We start from the raw sequence: 19567 nt of genomic DNA, 5'->3' as shown, positions 1-19567 counted from the left end.
AGGGAGAAAATAATAATTAAAAATACTGAAATTGCAGTCCAAGGGAATGTCTGGGCGTCCAGGCCTGGAGGCCGCTGGGTGCCTTGAAATACGCAGCAGCACAAACAGGGCAGGGTGCCCAAAATGACGGCGGGGGTGGGGCGGGGGTGGTCTCACGTCTGTCAGCAGCTGGAGAGCGCAGGGGAAGCGTTGCACAACGCTGCCCCCCCTCCCCGGGCGGCCCGGTAGGGAGGCCAAGGCGTCTGGGCTCTGTTCCCAGCTCCGGCTGGCTGGGCGACGTGGAGCAGGTCCCTCCTCGCTCCCCACAGGGTCCCCCCTGGCACAGTGGGGGTGGCAACGTTTTCTTGGCTCCGGGAAGGTTGTGAGCATCGGGCACAGGACAGGGACGGAGAGCAGCGCTGCGTTGCCGTACGGGAGATCTGTGCCACGAGGCAAGAGGAGTCGCGCGCGTGCTAGAAAGCCCAGCGGCCCTGGCCGTGCGTGCGCGCTCTGCGCGCCAGCTGTGCCCGCCGCGCCGCAGGGACGCGGCTGTGCTGCAGCCTCAAGAAAGCAGAGCGGCCCAGTGGTCTCACACCGTCACTCCCCTCTTCCAGCACCTGGGCAACTCGGCTCCAGGAGCAGTCGATGTCCTCCCGGCCGTGAGTCCCGACAGAGCGTCCCCATGCAGAGCACGACCGAGGCCCCAGGGTTACGTGCCACCCCTGCAGCGAAGCAATGGGCGGCTGGGGCTGCAAGCAGCCCTTTTCCCGGGGCCCTTTCCCCCCGCCCCGGCCACCCCTGCGCTCTGCCTCCAAGCTCTTCAGATGCTGGCTTTTGCACCAAGCTCTTCAGATGCTGCCATGTCCCTGCCAGAGGCCGGCTCCCTCCCACTGCCCCCCAGCTCTAGCACCTAGTGGGGCCTTCTCAGAAGGGTGGGGATGGGGAACAAATGGATGGACGCATATCCGGGTTTAGGATGAAAAGAGCACCATTGCTGGATAAGAGACACATGCCTAAGGAAGCAGCCCTGGCTCTTACGCTCACTCAACCAGGCAAGGCTTCCTCTGGGGTCCCCATCACAAACACTACATCAGCTTGTGCCTCCTTGCCAGGGGTGTAGTGCCGCTGCAATACTCAGGTCAGCTATTTCCCCCTTCCCATTCCCCTCCTGGTCTAAACAGAGGAGGGTGTGAGTGCATCACAGCAGAGATGGGCTTGCGTGACCCTGTCCTGGCAACAGCTCCTCTCACTTCAAATGGACCTCATTGCTGCTACTGCAGGGGCAGGCAACTATTTTGGGCAGAGGGCCGCTTACTGAGTTTTGGCAAGCCATCTGCGTGACAGGCAGCCCAGGGCAGATCAATATTAATTTTCTAAATTTTTAGGGGCCCCGCGGGCTGCATAGAGCCTGGCAGGCTGCATCCAGCTGCCGGGCTGCATTTTGCCCACCCCTGTGCCACTGGCTACCATGGCTGCGCTTTCCTGGGCCCCGGCCCCTCTGTGTGCCCCAGGGGGCTTGTACGCGCAGCACCCCGCACTCGTGCAGCATCAAGCCTCGGTCTTCTAATCTGGGCTCCTTCCCCGCTGGTTTTGAAGGTAGGTTTTGGTCTTATGGCAGGGGAGGGGGCCATATTGTTGTGAATCCCATGCTGACGCAGACAGATAGGCTGAACAGATTACACAGGCAGTGGGAGGGAGGCAGAGAGGGAGAGACAGAGAGAAAGAGAGGTGAAAGGTTTTAATCTTTTTCGAGGCTTGCACCGACATGCCTCCTAGATCGTCTCCTGCCTTCCATACCCAGGCAGCGTGAGTCACCCGCGAAGCCTATGCTTTGCCTGTTCGGTGCACCACAGACTACAGAAACCATCCCGCGGGAGCTCTCCGAGCCTCGGTGCATTTTGTCCGGCCCCAGTCATAAACCTTTTCCTCGCTCGGAGCTGAGTCACCAGGGCAGACCTGCGCTGAAGTCTTGCAGACTGCAGGAAAACAGCCATGTGTCTGGGCTGCTCCTTGCCCGCCCGTGGGCTGGAGCAACGCTCATCCTGTTGGCTGGTAGACAGCCATGCGTGAGAAGGATGTAAGAAAAAAGCCCCCGAACCTTTCCCCCTTTATGCGCGGTGCGGCCCGTGGAAGGAGTCCGTGACCCGCGTGCTCTGAGGCTGAATGAAGCAATGTGCTACGGGTGCTGATGTCTAGTAAAGTTACATTTTTTAAACGAGGATCTTAAAAGAGAAAAGCGCCCCAGAGACCTTCTGACGAGAGAAGGTGAGGAAAGGGAAGCCACGGGCTAAGTTATCCATAAAGAACTTTCTTTTTTTAAATGGCAGGAAACTGTGAGGCTTAATTGATTTTCTTAAATCACCGCCTTGACACAAGAGAGGGTCAGAGAGAGATGCAGCAACGAGAAAATTGGCCCCCTGGCTCTAGAGAATGACAGACGCTATGGTTTGGCATTACAGCGTATAAAACACGAAACGTGAGCTTGAAACCAAGTATCACAGAGATGAATCAATGGTTCCCTCCTTGTTTTGTCATATCTTTTCCCTTCGGGGTTTTTCCTCCTTGCTTTGCTTCCCCACCCTTCTCCCTCTCTTCCCCTTGCTTATAGACAGGTAGATTCCTCATCTCCGCGCGGCTGCCTTGCCTCTCCGTCTGGCGCACTAAGGGTTAACAACTGCACCTGTTTAGGTGTACCTGTCCCATGGCACCTGTCTCATCAACCAATCAGGGGCTGAACTCTGGGGAACCTACCTGTCAGCAAAATACCTGTACACAAAAACCTCAACATAAATCAAACACTTCATTTCACAGGCAATGTCTGTATTTAGCAGGTACTAGAGGAGAGAAGTCACCCGAATTTACTGTCTGCGAAAATCCGGAGAAATCTTGGGGAAACATGTCTAATGAACTTGAGTAAGTAGACTGCTTTATTTAACTAATCCCCTATGCATATAGGCTAAGTATTTCATCTGAGAAAGGTTTACGTGTTGCTAGTCTGAATGAATTAGATTCCACCGGTTTAATCTGCCTGTCTAGCCATTTAGAAATTAAAGTCAAGGATTGGGAGAGGGATATGTCTCAGTTTTTCTGTTCTGCATGAGCTTATTGTTTCTCTTATTAGGAATCATTTCTCAATATCACAAAAAACCCGCCTCTCCTTAAATCTGTGATCGTACAGTTTCCCTCTAGACTAAAATTTGACGTACCAAGTTTGATCCCAGAGGCAAAATTTTCCTGTCTTCCTTTGACAAAATCCAATATATGGTATCTTACTATCTTGGACTGCGTAATTTTTAATTAAAGGAGAACCCATTGAAGAGTTTGAGATGAGATTCTAGGTTCTTCAAACTCCATAACTGCATATTTAAACTTCATAAAGGAACTAGAAATTGATGTGGATCAATTTATTTTGACCTTTTGGAAAAGTATTCAAACAAGTATATTGCTGAGCAGCTTTTCATGGGTAAACAGGTGTTGCTCCTACATTTGGGAACTCCTAAATGCTTATTCTTCAAATACTATTGCTTATGTACTTTGCTAACGCGCTGGCCCAACTGCCAAAGGATCATTGCAGCATAAGCTGGGGATGGCTTATACAATTAAGGGTCCCCTGGGTATGAAATGATATGGCAGAGATCAGGTTGATGCTGGAGGATGGCATAAGCAGAGGGCTGGCTTCTGCCCTTTTAATCAGAGGAGCAGCACAAATGGTGTCAGAGGCTGTCTGAAGAGAGAGCTCCATAGGAAATATATGTGCATATAGTGTGATGTATACAGGCAGAGATATCTGGAGCATTGGAACAGGGCATTTGAAAATGTGTGTGTGTGATTATACGCACATCTCTTTACCAGCTGACAGAGGGGCTGTGATAGTCAACGACTGGAAAGGACCTTGAAGATGTGAAGCACCAATGATAGTTTTATGCAAACCCTGGACATTTAATACATTGAGACAGGGCTGAGTAAAGCAGAGAAGTGTCTTAATTTTTCCTCTTGAATTTTTTGGGTAGGTGAGTTGGCTATTTATTTATTTAGTGTGTGCGTGTGTAAAATCCAGCTTAGAATGAGATTTATTAGATTGTTTCTACCTACCATGAATCAGTGGCATTAAGTTACCTAATAAATTGCATGGTTGCTTGATCCCTTTCCCACTAATGGATTGTTAACCCCTGTGTCCTTCAGATGAAACAGAGGGAATTTGATGAGAGTAGCATCTCCTTTGTGATTCAGATCTTGATTGCACTGATTGATAGAAATGCAGAGGTAGTTATCTGGCCTCATCTGTAGGAGAGATCTGGTTTGTTGCTTTGTCTGATTGCCTCCAGAGCAGGGAAAGGGCCCCCTTGCAACTACCTGAACTGACTTGAACTGAAAACTTTTCCCTGTGAATTAGGCTTACAGATGCTTTTCCAGACCTGGAAAGCCTTAGCTTCCCACCACAAAGCTTGGACTGAGAGCAGGGGCCGCTGGAGGCTATGATCTCCAGCTTGCAAATACTGATGTGCTGCATGGGGGCAGGAGGAGCCAAGCAGTCTCTTTTAGAAAGGAACCATTTAAGAGGACAATGGCCCTAGAGCCCCTCAAGCTGAAAAGCTCCCTGGGGTCAAATAAGGGAGCAATGCTGGGAGATAAGGGAGGTGGAAACAGCAGGATGCCAAAGCTGGCCTTGAAATGTTCTCAGCTGGCTTTGCCACAGCTCGGGGAGAAAGCTGGGTCAGGGAGAGAGGGGGCCCTGAGGAAGGCTTGTGGCAGGGTGCAAAGGTTTTAGCGGCGGGTCTATTCCAGCAGCCTTCCCCCTTGGGTAGGATCCTCCTGGGCCAGACTCATCTAGGGTGCAACTCCTCTGACGTCAGCGGGAGAGGATGGCTCTCAGCACCTCATAGGACCGGGCGTTTAAAGGGCAGTACCCGGGACCTGAAGCAAGGGAGCTCAGTGAGTGCAGCCCTAGCGCTTCCACATGCTCCTTCTCCAGCCTGCATCTTTCCCCGAGCCAGGCATCTCCACCAACCTGATGGGAGACATGGAGGGGAAGGCCTGAATCTTGGACAGGTGTAAATCCACCAGGCTTGAGCACCTTCCACGCCAGCTGATTATCTGACCTAAAAGGACATTCCCTCTCCCCAGGCAATCTTCCTGGTGAGGGCAAGGCCACCTCTGTGGCAGTGGAATAGCCTTTCCACACACAAGGCTTTGTTCCTATGAGCAGTTTACGCAGCCCTTTATAACAGTGAGCAGATGTGTAATGCTGCAGCTTGCAGGCTTGAAAGAGTTAACCAAGAGCTACTCCCAGTTGTGGTTTTGTGGTCGAAACCATGATCGCCAGGAGCAAATTTTTGTCATGCATAAGGTGTGTTATTAAAACTTGAGTTATGCTCCTGGTGAATGAAAAGTTAAAGCCCTTTATTAGATCCCAGCTGGAAAGCCCACAAAGGCTACCCGTCCCGGCAGCAAGGTATATTTTCACATGAGCCAGGGGATTTGTTTGTATAAAGCTATGTACAGAGAGCTTTGCACATTAAAAGCCCAGTAACTGCAGCCCCCCATAGAGCAACGCAATCAAGTCACTCGGAGCAAACCCTAGACTAAAAGTCCCCATAACTCTACCTCTGTGCAGTTCCTCCGCCCGGACACGGCTAGGTGGGGTACACTGGTGTAGAGAGGTGAAGTCAGCAATGTGACAGCCGTGTTCACCAGCTGAGGCTCTCAGCCTGCATTGCGTTTGCTGTCTGGATCGTTACAAAATGCTCACCTAAAAAAGTACTTGCATGGCATGCCTATTCCACACGCTTCAGTTCTGCTGTCCTTCATGGAGCTCGTTGTTGGACGGGAGCCTGGTCAAAGGCAATTACATGCCCAGTAAACAGTTGGAAAAAAACCCATTACCCAATTGGATTCAAGAAGGTGGCGATTACATTCAAGCTGAACCGCCATCTCTCGTGCAGGGGTGGCAATGGGCAGAGGTTGTTAAGAAACCACGGACCCCCTTGTTTATGGATGATTCGTTTTATGGGACGGGCCCCCACACCTGTGGGACCCCATTTTGGAAGGGGCTGTACAAACACCGCTGCAAAGGAACTGATATTGCCGTCCAACTAGAAGGCAACAGACAGCAGACGGATGTGGGCGGGCAGGCAGGGGGAGAAAAGGAGACGATCCAAATCAAGCGAGTATGTCCTTGGTGGTCTTAGCGTATCACCTGCTGGGTGCTGCTCAGGTTCCTCTGGCAACCACGCCGTGATGACCTGCTTCCTGGACATGGGTTGCTTAACTGTGCTCCACCTGGCATCGAAGGAGTCAGACTCACTTGAGAGAGAAACTACTTGAAAAAACCCAGAGAATTGATAGATGAGATGAGATGAGATGAGATGAGATGAGATGAGAGGATGGAGCTCTTAGACGAGGCCCTAGTACTTCCGCACCGGAGAGCCCCTTTGAGGGAGCTTTGCAAGGTAGGACCTGGTCTTCCTTGAAAGGCCCTTGCTGCGTGTGTGTACGGCAGGCAGCACAACTAGCTCATCAGAAAGGTGCCAAGTGGGCAAAGATGACCTGGTAGCTGGGGTGACAGGCGGGGACTCCTAACACCTGTTTTACTGCAGACTTCCCGCGTGGTCCCTTGGTCTCTCTGCTGTCCTTACTCCCTTTCTTCAGGAAAGCTGAGATTCGCTCCTGCCTCTAGGAGCAGCTCCCATCACTCGGTGCACCGTTGGTAGGATGCTGGGGTGATGACCAGCATATAAGAACTTGAATGTAATGGTATGAGCCCCTATCTAGGCACTACCACAATACAAATGAAAACAATAATTAATATGGGATCAGCCCCTTGGATGACGCGATGCTGCAGTAAAGCCACCGGCGTCTGGCGTGGCTGATTGTATATGGCCTGTCACTGGGAGGCCAGGAAAGGCACGCAGAAACCCAGCCTGTGGCCCAACAAAAGGGAAAATTGTTTCATCCCACTCACCTGCTCTTTCCGTCTGAGCCCAGTGGGCAGCCTCTCCGGTTTCAGCTTCCCCTTAGGGTGGAATTGGAGCCGAGAAGCTGGTATCGCATGGGACTGGCAAAGAGAGGGGGCAAGCGAGCTGTCGCTGGGGTGGGGGTCACCCTTGGCCGGACCCCGCACTGTTTGGAAACAAACAGGCTGCGCCCTTCCCCGAACCGTGCGCTGCTTGCACAAGCCCCGGAGGCTCAGCGCACGGCTCCCTGCACGCAGAGGGAGGCAGGACCGCGTGCTTGTCTCCTGAGCTGACTGCTGCACAAGGGCGGCTGCTTGGAAAAGGCAAGTTTGTTTTGCCAACCGGAAAGCAGCCGTTTGTGCTGGGTTCAGGCTGGCTTGACAAATGCACCAGGGAGGGACCAGGCATGATGCCAGGGGAACGCAGACCTGTCTGGAGCTGGGACTGAGCTCCCCTCTCGCCTTCCCGTGCCCCTCGGTCGCGGCTGGCAGAAGGCCGAGCCCGCACAGACCGAAGGGCCAGCGCGCTCGGAGAGCACCTCTCCCTGGGTGCTGTGCCTGCCTCTCTCCTGAACCCACCTTCCTCGTGCATTCATTAACCTTCAGACCCCCCGCAGTCCAACCAAGGTCCTGTTCTCCTGGTGCCTCGCCCACAGGGCTGTCAGTGAAGTGCCAGCTACAAAACCCCTCTTTGTTTCCCTTAACAGAGGCGTGAGGCAGGAAAATCTCAGCCGCCCCAGACCCAGAGCCAAAGCCATCTCCAGGGCTTTTGGAAAAATCGGCATTGGATCGTACAAAACCTCTGGTCTTTGCACCAGAGGTTTTGCTTCGTATCTGAAAAGCGCGGCTCTGCCCACGCGGCGCAACGTGAGGCAAACCCCGACCCACCCAGCGCAGCGGTAGCCTACACCTGGAAGCTGTGCAGCTGCCCTGGCATGGCAGCCCGCGTAGGCTAACGAGCCACTTAGTTCATGTTAGCATGTGTCTTGCAGATGTCCATCTAATGAGAGTGAGGAGACGGGAGATGCAAAACCGTCACTTTTAACTCCCTCTTTAACTGGAATGAATCCAGTGCAAGTCTGCTGGCCTCCGGCCCAGTCGCCCAAAGCCGTGCTGGTGTCAGCTCCACGGGGAGCCTCAGCGGCTCAGCCACTTCGGAACATGGGACTGAGGCTCCTAACACTCTTTGGAAACTTTCATGCATCACAAACCCGAGACGGGGCAGGCTGCTTGGATTTGGGGGGAAAGGTGCCATTCTGGTCCTCCTTCTGCTTTGTACCTTAGAGGGCAAATCAGGTGTTGAAATGCCCTGCTATTCTGTCAGGTATCCAGGTTGTAGCCGTATCGGTCTAGAGGAAAAAGCAATCGGGACTCATAGTAGAGGTGGTATCTTTTATTCGACCAACAAGATTTTTGCAAAAAAAATTCTTTAATTGCAAGCTTTCGGGCACAAACACCCTGCTATTCTGCGGTACTTTACACCCGCTCTCCCATCCCTTTGGACAGAATAACTGGTGACATAAGAAAGATACGGCTGGGAACTTGTTCCCTGTTTGGAGAACTGGCGCCAAGCCATTTCTGACGTGAACAGTCTCTTTTCTGCCCTGTGTTGCTCCATCGCAGCGCAGTGTTATCTCTTCTGATTACAAGTGATAGGAGCCGGGTCTCACCCCAGACGCAGGCTGTGCTGCTGACAGCTCTTCCTTGAGAAGTTTGGATTGAGAACGGGTGAGGATTCCTGCCCGGACAGGACTGAACAGCCCCATCGCGGAGTCGACAGCCGTGAAATCTGAGTCATCCCGATCCGCACTCCTTGGAGACATGCGAGCAGCACTGAAGGGGAGGGAGGGCTGCGTGAGAAACGCCAGAGACAACGAAACTCCCGAAACACCTGCTTCCAGTTTCATGCGCTGAGTGAAACCAAAGTCAGCGCATCATCCCAGGCAGCAAGGGAGCGGTGGGTGAGGGGAGGAAGCCTGAGCTCAGCATCTCTGGTACAGCGAGGTGCTGGGCCCTGGGAAAACAGGGGAGCATGCCATGGATAACCCCTTGTCCTCATGACGCTACCTGGGGCCTCTCCCTCTGCAGCAGACTGCTGCTGCTTGGCATTGACATCAATAGGAGTTGGGTGTCTCAGTTGCCTTGAGGACTGGCACCGAGGTCATTCATTATTTGTGCACCTCTGCAGATGAGCCCAGAAGGGGACCTACCCATGGCCAGCTTGTCTCAGTGAACTGGGATGGTAGCTGTCTTTGGCTGCATCGTGCCAATGTGTCTGGTCTTATCTTGGAAGCCAAGCAGGGCTGGACATACTTAGTAGCCGGACAGGAGCCTCTGGTGCTGCGGCTCCCCCGGGGTGGCTTTGTCTGAGGGAAGCTGAGCACCGTTACTCCGCACCGCCGCAGGGGGAATGTCAGTACACTTAGCCGTGGATGAAAAAGGTATGGCCACATCTGTGGGAGATCAGAGCCAGCACAGCCTCTTAAACTTCAGGTTCCTCCTAGAGTCCAAGAGCTGGGCGGTCAGAAAGGACAAAGCAAAATGCATCGGCGCTCGTCAAGTAAACTGCTGCCTGCAGAGGCATCCAGGGAGCTCCAGCTTCTCCTGCTGCCGCATCCCGTGACCAGCAGCCCGGGACGTGTTCACCTGGGCCACGTCCTGCAGCTCCGCACCAAGCTAAAAGTGCCTGTTGTTAATGGGCTGTTGGAAATGGGCTCTTCTCTAACGGTTTGTCTGGCTGCATCACATGCACTTCTGGGGCTGTGTTTTCCTGCTGCTCCCAGGAAGCCAGCACTTGTGGGAGAAGAGCCTTTTGGCCAAGCAGAAGTGGGTCAGTATGGGACACAGTTGGAAACTCGTCTGAGATGGGAATCCTCTGCTGGGACTTTTATTGGTCCCCAAGGAGTAACTGAATGCCATGGTGACGCAGGCTGGCTGGGAAATGTCCTTTTTCCCATGAGTATTTCACTGAAACCAAAGATTCTTCATCTCATTGTTCTCTTGCTCAAACATATTTCAGTTCTTGATAACCCAAAACTTCAAAAAATTGGAGCATACCTGGGGATTTCCTGCCAACAGATTTAAGGAAAAATGGGCATTTCCTCTGTAATGCTGGGGTGGACTGTGGGCAGACCAAAGGTGTGGTGATGCACTCCCCAAGGTAAAATGCTGCCCTGGGGACAGCAGACACGCAGGCACAGCTGTTGTGGGTGCCACAGGCGGTGCCCACTGCTTATTCCATACCTTCAGAGTGGTTATAACCCAGCAGAGGGTTATAACACACTGTAAAAGCTAGCCCCTCTTGCCTCTGATCTACTGCATGCCAGCATGGTTTGCTAAAGGAAAAGCAAAGGAACCAGCGCTTAGCTTCCAGCAACACAAGGTTCTTTGGGTAAATCTGATATGTTTTATTAGATCGACTCAAATAGTTGGAAAAAATCTTCCTTGCAAGCTTTCAGGTGTAAATAATATCCTTCGTCAGGCGGAGGAAGCATCTGTAGTTAGCGTGTGCTCTTCCTGGATGCTCTTCCTGGCTTCCAGCAAGGCGGCCGTGCATCCGAGAATCCATTAATGCAGAATTGGAGAGCTGGAGCAATTCTGAGAATAGAGACCAAACCAGGCACGGCTGTGATATGCTTATACCAGGTAGAAGTGGTCCCGTTGCCTTCTGCTCTGTAAAGCATTATTCAGTGTAAGAGATGGTATTGTGACCTGCCCACCGCCTCCATCCCCAGCACTTTGTAAGTGAAAACTGGAAATCGGTAGATTGTGTCAAAAGAACTTGTTAGAGCTGAATTACAGTTTTAACAGTGGGTGAGGGATGGACACTGGACTGAATCCCACGAGCGCCAAGCACTCCCCCTCTCAGCCTTGTGCATCCTCTAAAGCAGCGCGCTTGCACAGTCGTGCTCCTTCTTGCCCTGAGAGTACTGAGTATGACCCGGTCCAGGTCCAGCTCCCTGCAGAGGTGTTGTCCCACCCAGCCCGTGCATGGCCTTGCTGAGGGGTGCACCAGTCCTGCCCAGCAGAGAGGGTGAGGATGCTCCACTGCACTCTGCCTCTGCCTGCCCGGGTCTGAGGAAGCCTCTTGTGAGCAGGAGGATCCCCGGAGCCGGGGGTGTCTGCGGCCCCCCTTGGCTCCTGCCGGAGCCCCTGCCAGGGTATGATCTGGCCTTGAGCCTCCTACAAAAGGCAGAGCTGGGATTTTCACTGGCCCTGAGGGGGAAGGAAAGCAGCCCCCAGTGAAAGCCGGGGTTCCTTTGAGCTCCCATCCGGGCTGCCTTTAAGTGCAAGGCAAGGTTGAAGAACCAGTGCCGACGCTTTGCCTTAACCCCTGCCTCAGTTTCAGGTCCGTGTGCCTGATGAAGAACGACAGCACGAACTTCCAGAAGTTCTCCTACACCAGCGAAGACGAGGCCTGGAAAACCTACCTGGAGAACCCCCTGACCGCAGCCACCAAGGCGATGATGAGGATTAACGGCGACGACGACAGCGTGGCTGCCCTCAGCCTCCTCTATGATTACTACATGGTATGTTCCTGAGCGAGCCTGCGCGTGTGCTGCTTGATCTGTGCAAAGTACTTTCACGGACCCTCGCAGTCGCTAATGTTTTTGGCCTTATGATTCCCGTGGGAGGTCGGTGCTATTGTCAGAGGGGAAGCGGAGGCACCGAGCAGCCCAAGATCACTCCATGCCAAGGTGGAGACCTGAGCGCAGGGCTCCCAAATCCCACTCTCAAACTTTTCCCTCGTGGCATGAAGGGGGTCAGGAAGGTTTTGAGATGCAAGGTCTACCTGAGGGCAGTCGTCCTCCCTCAGCAGGGAGTACTGAGCACCTCGCAGAGGCCTTCTCCCCCCAGCATCCCGGCGAGGTGGGAAGTGTGGCTCTAACAGGAGGGGGGACTGGGGTTTTCTGAAACGGCTCAGGGACTGAGTCCTGGTGGAAACCAATGGGACTGACGCTCCTGAATCCCTTGGGCACCTGTGAAACCTCCCTGCCTCCCCCCAGTGGTGAGACGCCCCTGGTCACACAGGGAGCCTGGGGAAGGGAGCCTGCCTGCCCCGTGCCAGGCCAGTCTCTTCACCACTAGGCTTGTTTGGTATGGCCAGGCTTGACATTGCTGCTGCTTTCCATAACCAAGTCTCTGGCGCTTAACCAGGCTCTGTTCCACCCTGTCGCAGGTCCCGAAGGAGAAGAGGGTCCTGCCGCCGGGTACGACGGGACGCACTGAACTAGGAAAGAGGTTAGACGGGCGCCTCTTCTCTGGCGCTGCCTGTTTCCCCCCAGCCACCTGCATGCATGATGGATCTCCGCAGAAATCGGACATCAAAGCACTGTGTTATTCTCATCATCTGTGCAGGCAATTAACTGAGAGACCTGCATTAAAATGCTTCAGGCCAGATCCCCAGCTGCTGTGAAGTAGCTGCACCCACTTACACCACCTGGGCCCTGCCCAGCTGAACGCAGGGGAGTCCGGCTGACTGCCAGCTCCGGCCGCAGCTGGAGCCCTCAAGGCCTCCCTTTTCCATGTCAGCGGCTTCTAGCTTGCCTGCTGTCCTCTGTCTGATGACTCCTTCGTGTCCCTCCGAGGCTTTTTAGATAATTGATTGGGAAATTAATGGCCCATTAGCCCCTATGAATCCAGTTCCCCTTCCTGAACCCTGTGTGCTTTGGCAATCCGTTGTGCGTTTCACTTGGTGAGCTGCTTGCACTGCAATGGGCCCGCTGAATGGCACTTTGTTCCTCCTGGGTCGAAGCCTAGCCCCTCTCGGAGGCTCTGAATGGGCTCACACACTGTTTTCGTTGGCGGTCTCCGTTCAGAGGGGTTGGGGCTGTTGCATTACTAAAGGCTGCCTGGATTAAAAGAAGAGCAGTGCTATTTATCTGCTGTCTGGCGGGGTTCCGGCTTCCTGCTGCGTGGTTGCTCGAGGGTTTTGCTCCCCCCCCTCACTAACAGAGGACGGAGGGCAAGGGCTCATTTTTGGGGAGCCTTTGTTGGTCCCTCTGCGCCCTGGCACGCTCCTGGCAGGTGTGGGAGCCAACAGCTTTTGGGCTGGTCCCCGAAACCGAAGCTTGCCTGGAGCAGGGCGGCTGGGAGCTGTGGCTTCCCTAGGGGAGTGCCGTCGTCAAGAGGGCGAGTGTGCTGCTAGTGCGGGGTTGGTTTGTTTTCTGTGCACAGGAACAGGCGCCGTCCGCTGCTTTTCTCCAGCTGGGCTAGGGGTCTTGGGCTGGCGCATGACGGCCTGGTGAGCCCCGGAGGGGACCGGCCCTGGATCACGTGCTTGTCACTGCGTGGCTGGGTTTCTTTCCTCTCTTGCTCCCCAGCCTGGAAGGTTCCCAGCGTTGTTTTCTCCCCCGTGCTCAGTCCCTCATGCCCCTGTCTTGAGGCTGCACCAGCTCTCCTGATTTCTGTGGCTAGTCTTGTGCTCTTTGTGGCTTTTCTCAACCCCCATCTCCTGGAGTCATGCAAATACATAGGAGAATCTCAGCTTCCCCCCGACCCCCCTTTCTAAAGGAAGTTTCCAGGCCTCGTGACTGCAGAGAAGCCCAGCCTTACAGCCACATCTTCTGGTTTTGGGGGGCTTGACTTAGGACTCTTGAATGTGCGGGGCGGGCCATGCTGGGCCGGGGTTGATAGTAAGTATTCGACACAGAGATGAGCTAGACTCAACCCCCAAATCTCCAGTCCACTGACCTTTAAGAACAAGTTATTTCTGCAAATGGTTTCTCCTCTGCCTGCCTTCCTACAAGCACCCCGATCCTGTGCAGTGCCGAGCACCCTCCACTCACCCCCTCTGGTGCCCTTTGGACTCGGCGAGGCGAGCTCTGTGCTCCACCGAGTTGAGTCCAGATTTCCCTGGAGCAAGGGCTATACTGGAACTTGCTCAGTGTGTTAGGGCTGCACCTAATTTGCCTAAATGCCTATTTACTAATGCAAATGAGTGCAGTGACGCTTGTGCGGCATCTTCTTTTGGGGGGCAGGTGATCATGCCTCAGTGACTATGCACTTGGACATCTTAACCCTGGAAGTCAGCGATGTTCTCAGGTGGCAACTGCAGGGAAAGGATGTGGGGAGCCCCACTTCAGAGCCCCAAAGGGTCCCGGGTAGGCAGCTTCTCACTTCCTCTTCCAGCGGATAGGCCCTTGCTCTCTTCTCATGAGACGGGATCCTTTTCCCCTAGGCATTGCCATGGCATGGAGTACGACCCTGAGATCTCGGCCTTCGACAGCTCTGCCCATCTCATGAAGCTCCTGGCTGAAAACGTTTCCGTGACCCAAGAATACCCCGACCTGCAGAAGAAAAATGGCTTGAGCCTTGAAGGCATCCCCCAGGCTCCCCACAAGCCCGCCGTCCTCCCACCGGGCACCAGCAAGCTGGACGCCAACCCTGAGCACTACATGATCTCCTCGGGGGACGTGTATGACAGCGGCTCGCTGAACTCCCTCTTCGAGACGATTCACGTGGTGCCCCCGCAGCAGAGGTGGCAGCCGGACAGCACGTTCAAAGAGGACCCCCAGGAGGTCAGGACCTTTGCGGGGCTGCACTGCTGGGCGGGCTGGACCTGAGGCTCGAGAGAACAGAGCTGTCTGCTCCCGGGCCTCCGGGGGCCCGTGGGGGGGTCCCGTCCCTGCTGCGCGCCCCAGATTCCTCCTCTCTAAAACCAGGGTGCTTCCCCTCTGTGTGACGTAAAGAGAAAGGGGCATGGCCAAGCACAGTGCTTTGCCATCAGCCCAGGCTGCCGGCAGTGCACGACGGACCTGCTCCCGCTGCAGTGCGTCCCCAGGGGCTGGGTCCCAGGCGCTGTAAGGGGACCTGGTTCTAGTGTCAAAACCTCCGGGTCAGGTGCCAGGGTGATTTTTAAACAGCAGAGCAGAGGGCGTGTGCAGCACAACGGCTGAAGGAGTGTGTTTGGCATCGCTCTGGTCCGCCGTGGGCGGGAGTCAAAAGCAGCTGACACACCGAGGGGTGGGTGCAGCAGGAAAATCCCAGGTGGGCGGATGAACACGGACGTGGGAAGGGGCTTCCTCACCATCCCTCTTCCTGTTGGCCCGCTCCACCCTTCTGCCCCAGGGTGTACAAGTCATTCAAGCGCATAGTGAAGGCCAGGTCCATGCGAGCTGCGTTGCCTAAGCCGGTGGTTCTCAGCCAGGGTGCCCCAGCATCCTCAAGTGCCGTGAGAGCCCTGTAAGGATGCTGACAATGTTGGCAGACACCTACATGAGGTTTATAAGATAAATCCCGAGATCCCGAAGGGCATCCAAAGTGTCGAAAGACTCCTGTCCTGTTGTGGGCGCTCTGAGTTCCTTGCAACTCAGCGCAGTGCTAGTGAACAGGGGCTTTGCATTGACACTGATGGACGTAAGAGCAGGGCTCAGGACCACAGGCTTGGGCCCCGGGCTATGGGGCTGCTATTATTAAACACAGGTGGTGGGAGAGGAGCAAAAGATTTCACTCTCATTCGTTCTGGTTTCGCTTCCCTACAGTCGCTGCTCTTCAGTGACATCCTCAAAACGCAGCCAGACCCGCCGTGCGCCGAGAGTTACCCCCCTGACAGCATTAAGAGGTACCCTGCAGTCCTCCTCCCTGCCTTGTCTCCTGCTTTCCGGTTCACGTGGCTGCACTTCACATTTGCCTTGTTTCACTTGCCCAGCTGCCAGCTGGAGCTGGCACTGAGCTTGGCAGCCGTACAGAATTAATATTTTCCCAAGGATAAACCGCTCTGAAATAATGCCCTCACTCACTATAGCAGGGACAAACCTTCTGTTGTGTGGGGTTTGGCTTTTAAGTGTCGGGGTGAATTTTTGGGAGTGTGGAAGCCAGGGGCTGTGAGCAGTGCCTGGGGTCCAGCACGGGATTCGTATGAAAGGGCCGAGAGCAAAGCCACGGACGCCAGCTCCTTGGGATGCTCTGGTCTGGAGCGCAGCCCCGCCGCTGCTCCTCTGAGACTGGGGAGTTCCTCCTGGAATCGGGCACGCCAGCGAACGCGGGGACGCACGGGGTGCTGAGCGGGCGTCCCCGCACAGTTCAGCTCTCCCCGGTGCAGCATGCACGTCAGTCCCCTACTGAAAACCTGCTCTGGCTGTCCGTGCCAGCAGGCTGGCAAATGAGGATAATCAGAGATGAAGAGGGCTGGAGCAGACCTCAGGCTGTCACCCCATCCAGCCCCTGCTCAGGGCAGTTGGACCAGATGTCCCTTTGGGGCTGGAAGACGCCTACAAGCATCCTCATCGTATAGGGGGGAGCAGAGCCTAACAGAGAAGGGGTGTTGCACGGCGGTGTTAGCATCCGCACTTCTGGAGATGCCATAGAAGAGAGGGGGAGCAGAGCAGGGGTGGTTGTATCCTTTCAGTTCTGCAGCCCGCTAACACGCCCCTGCGCGCAGCTCTTAGCCTGAAATGGCATCGGCTGGTTATTCATCATTCTTTCTTTGTTCCACAAAAGTGACTTTGAATACACGCTGGGTTCTCCCAAAGCCATTCACGTCAAATCTGGGGACTCGCCAATGGCCTACCTCAACAAAGGACAGTTCTACCCCATCACCCTGCGGACAGCTGGAGACAGCAAATGTTTACACTTGTCCTCAAATAAAGTCAAGGTAAGAGACAAGCTGACGGTTTCGCTGACACATGCTATAAACAGACGTCCAGCCATTGTGCTGGCCTGGGGAGAGAGCTGAGCGTGAAGAGTAAGGGCTTTGTTGCTCGTGTTGGCTTAAACCAGGGTCTGGGAAGGCGACTGGCTGAGAGCAGCTAATCCTTTGCTGCACAACAACAGACTTGGCCTTGCACTGAAATCCCAGGCATCCAACTCGCAGCCTGATCTGGCGAGTAGCTGGTGCCTAAAAGGGGCTTCCACTTGAGGGCTTGCAGCCTGGGGCTGCGTGAGACAGACTGAGCTGGCATCCAGAAGTCCTGCTCTCCCCCCTACCCCTCGTGCTGGTACAGGAGCACGGGGCAGAGCATCCCGCCGAGTACTCTGACCTGTGCCAGGCCGGTGGTGACTCCCTGCAGCCCCTAAACAGGGGAGGGGGCACAAGCTGCCTGGACCTCCCCCCCGTGCTGACGCAGGGGTCAGTCTGGTTCTTACAAAGAAACTGGCCTTGGCCCTCATCATTTGGCACAACCATCCACTTGAATGGGCTGGAGGCTGGTTTGTCCTAGGGGGATGGAGAGGAGACGTGGTGTTCTCCAGGCCCCAAAGCCTTCTTGCTTCAAAGCTGGTAAACTGAGTTGCCTTCCAAGCCTGATGCGCCTCGCTGTGGGTGTAAAGGGCTGAAACGTCTCGGATGAAAGGTTCTGAGCGACCGCAGAGCATTTGTAATGATTAACGGCACTGTAAGGCTTTACCCCTGAGGCCCCCCCAGGCCATACCATTTGAGGTCCATGACACCATCAATAGGGCATTAGGAGCCAGCGTAATGGTCTTGAGCAGATGGTCTTGCTAGAGCGGGTAACTGGAGGCAGGAGTTTTGGTTTCTGTTGCTAACTCTGCCACTGACTGCCCATGTGGCCTTGTTCCAGTTGCTTCTCCATGCTTTGGGCTTCATTTTTCCCAGCAGTAAGAGAAGTGAGGGATGTTAATTCCCTTCTGTCCAGCACTTGGATGTCTAGGCCCACATTGCCCCTCCGCCTGTGCTGAAAGGAGCTCTCCCGCTTGCTTTGTAGAGTGTTGTAATGATCGTCTTTGACAACGAAAAGGTCCCGCTAGAGCAGCTGAAGTTCTGGAAGCACTGGCACTCCCGCCAGCCCACGGCCAAGCAGAGGGTCATCGACGTTGGTAAGGAGTGGGACTCCTCGCTCGGGGGGTGCTCTAGGTCCTTCTTAGTGCAAGCAATTTCATGATTAATACGCGAACTACATTTCTGGGAGAGACTTGGCTTCGGGGTTTGAAGGCGAAGGATGAACGCAGAAGTCCGAGAAGGAAGGGTCTCTGCTCCCTTGCTCCCGCAACGTGTTCAGTTTGACGGGACCAGTGTTTTGTCCCTCTGGCACAATGCTTCAAATGTGGCCTAATGCATAGGGCTGGAGACCAGAGGCCGGATCCTCTGCTGCGTTTAGTTCAGAGGGGTCAGCAGAGCGGTTTCCCTGATACTCTGCTCTGGCACTGGCCTCGCTGCCGGCGGAGCAGCCTTCTAGGCTGCTCTGAATTGTGTCAGCTGGCACATCCCGAAGTGATCCACCAGTAGCTGGGCTCAGCGGGAGCACGCTGCACTCCCACCAGAGCTCCCTGAGCCACCCTTATAGCCCCAGCACCCTGCCTCCTTTCAGGGAGAGCTGCGTGAACATGAACTGCAGGGTCTGTGCCTCCCTGCGGGTCCCCCAGGCTGGCAGTATCCCTAGCAGGGTATTTACGGGCAGGCTCCACTCCCTGGGCTCTGATTCTTGTGCCCTCAGGTCCTGAACATGGTTTCTTTGATTTAGCAAAGTCCCCACATCGCTTTGCACAGGTGTAACTATGCCAGAGGGCAGGCAGTGACCCACCAGGACCGGAGGGACACTTCTGGCCTGTGCCTTAACCTGCAGTTTTTTAGCTGCATAGGGGATGAAACGTGCCTTGTGCGTGGCCGGAGGTGGGGTTGGCGCTCTGGGATCAGTGGCCGGGAGTTCCTTTAGATGTGTGAAGCATATTGAGCGTAAGCAATGAAAAGTCAATCGCTCGTTAACTGCATTTCAGCTGACTGCAAAGAAAACTTCAACACGGTGCAGAACATCGAGGAGGTGGCTTACAACGCTTTGTCCTTCATGTGGAACATTAATGAAGAAGCAAAGGTAGGGCCTGGTCACCCGGGGGGACCCAGGGGGCTGGTTCTGCGTCACTGCCCTAGTCCAGCTGCCTATGAGCTGAACATGGTTTTTTCCCCCTCTCAGCAGAAATACAGACCAAGTTTCAAATCCAAACAAATTCAGACCCCTGACCACAGGGAGTATCTATTTACCAGGACACCGGGGCAGACTGCTGTGCTTCTCTGTGTGTTTAAGCATCACCAAGAGCTAATAAACATTCAGGCTACACCTGAGACAGGCTTGCATCTGTTTTTCTAGTGCTGATGGATTTTTTAAAATCTGGAAAAAGCTTTGTGGTGTGTGCAGCCCAGACCAGGGCCCTGGGGATGTAGGTGAAGCCTATTTAAAAAACAAAACAGAGCTTAAGGAACAAAAACTCTGCTCCAGAGGCCTGGGCTGGGTGCAGACATGGTGTGTGCGGGGTGGGGTTGGGGGTATTCTCTGGGCTGTATTATGCAGCAAGTCAGACAGGTTGTTCCCAGTGATCCCATCTGGCCTTAATACTCTATGATAGTTCTTACCTTCTTAGCTAAACACTGGAAAGCTCTCATCTCTCATCCCCCATCCAGGCATTTGCTCAAACCCAGTGCTGCTTCTTACTCTGGGTTATTGGTTTCCATCTGAAGGTGAGCTATGTATACACAAAAATAGGAGGGGAAGACATGCGAAAAAAAGGCAGGGGCTGAACCTGGCAGCTTAGTGGGAAAACTCAGCCTTGCTCTGAGATCGCAGCGAAGCCTCTCTTCAGGTGACCGCAGTCTTTTACAACCCGAGAGGTTAACAAGCGTCTCCAAGGCAAAGTTGTCAGGAATGGAAGTATGCCAGGCATTCAGCAAGCCCTCTGGGCACCGCG

General features: G+C 54.4%; 1 protein-coding gene across 3 annotated transcripts in view; it reads left to right on the top strand.

Moving 5' to 3' along the window:
* Positions 1-268: 268 nt before the first annotated feature.
* The window catches only part of GRHL3 (grainyhead like transcription factor 3), a 34716-nt gene continuing 15417 nt past the window's right edge, over positions 269-19567 (top strand). The window contains exons 1-9 of one of the 3 annotated variants that reach the window (XM_090057459.1): positions 269-1575; positions 2808-2892; positions 11274-11460; positions 12111-12172; positions 14112-14451; positions 15415-15494; positions 16373-16526; positions 17596-17707; positions 18605-18699. In XM_090057459.1, coding sequence (XP_089913585.1) covers positions 2876-2892; positions 11274-11460; positions 12111-12172; positions 14112-14451; positions 15415-15494; positions 16373-16526; positions 17596-17707; positions 18605-18699 — 1047 coding nt within the window. In that variant the 5' untranslated portion in view covers positions 269-1575; positions 2808-2875. Of the gene's footprint in view, positions 1576-2655; positions 2893-11273; positions 11461-12110; positions 12173-14111; positions 14452-15414; positions 15495-16372; positions 16527-17595; positions 17708-18604; positions 18700-19567 lie in introns of those variants that run through there. The other 2 variants (XM_090057460.1, XM_090057457.1) reach the window with 2 other exon arrangements.

This window comes from Crocodylus siamensis, chromosome 7, assembly GCF_052110815.1.
Source record: "Crocodylus siamensis isolate JL-2025a chromosome 7, ASM5211081v1, whole genome shotgun sequence".
NCBI classification, from domain to species: domain Eukaryota; kingdom Metazoa; phylum Chordata; order Crocodylia; family Crocodylidae; genus Crocodylus; species Crocodylus siamensis.
The sequence above is the reverse complement of the archived record's forward strand: the minus strand, read 5'-3'. Positions and strand labels throughout refer to the sequence as shown.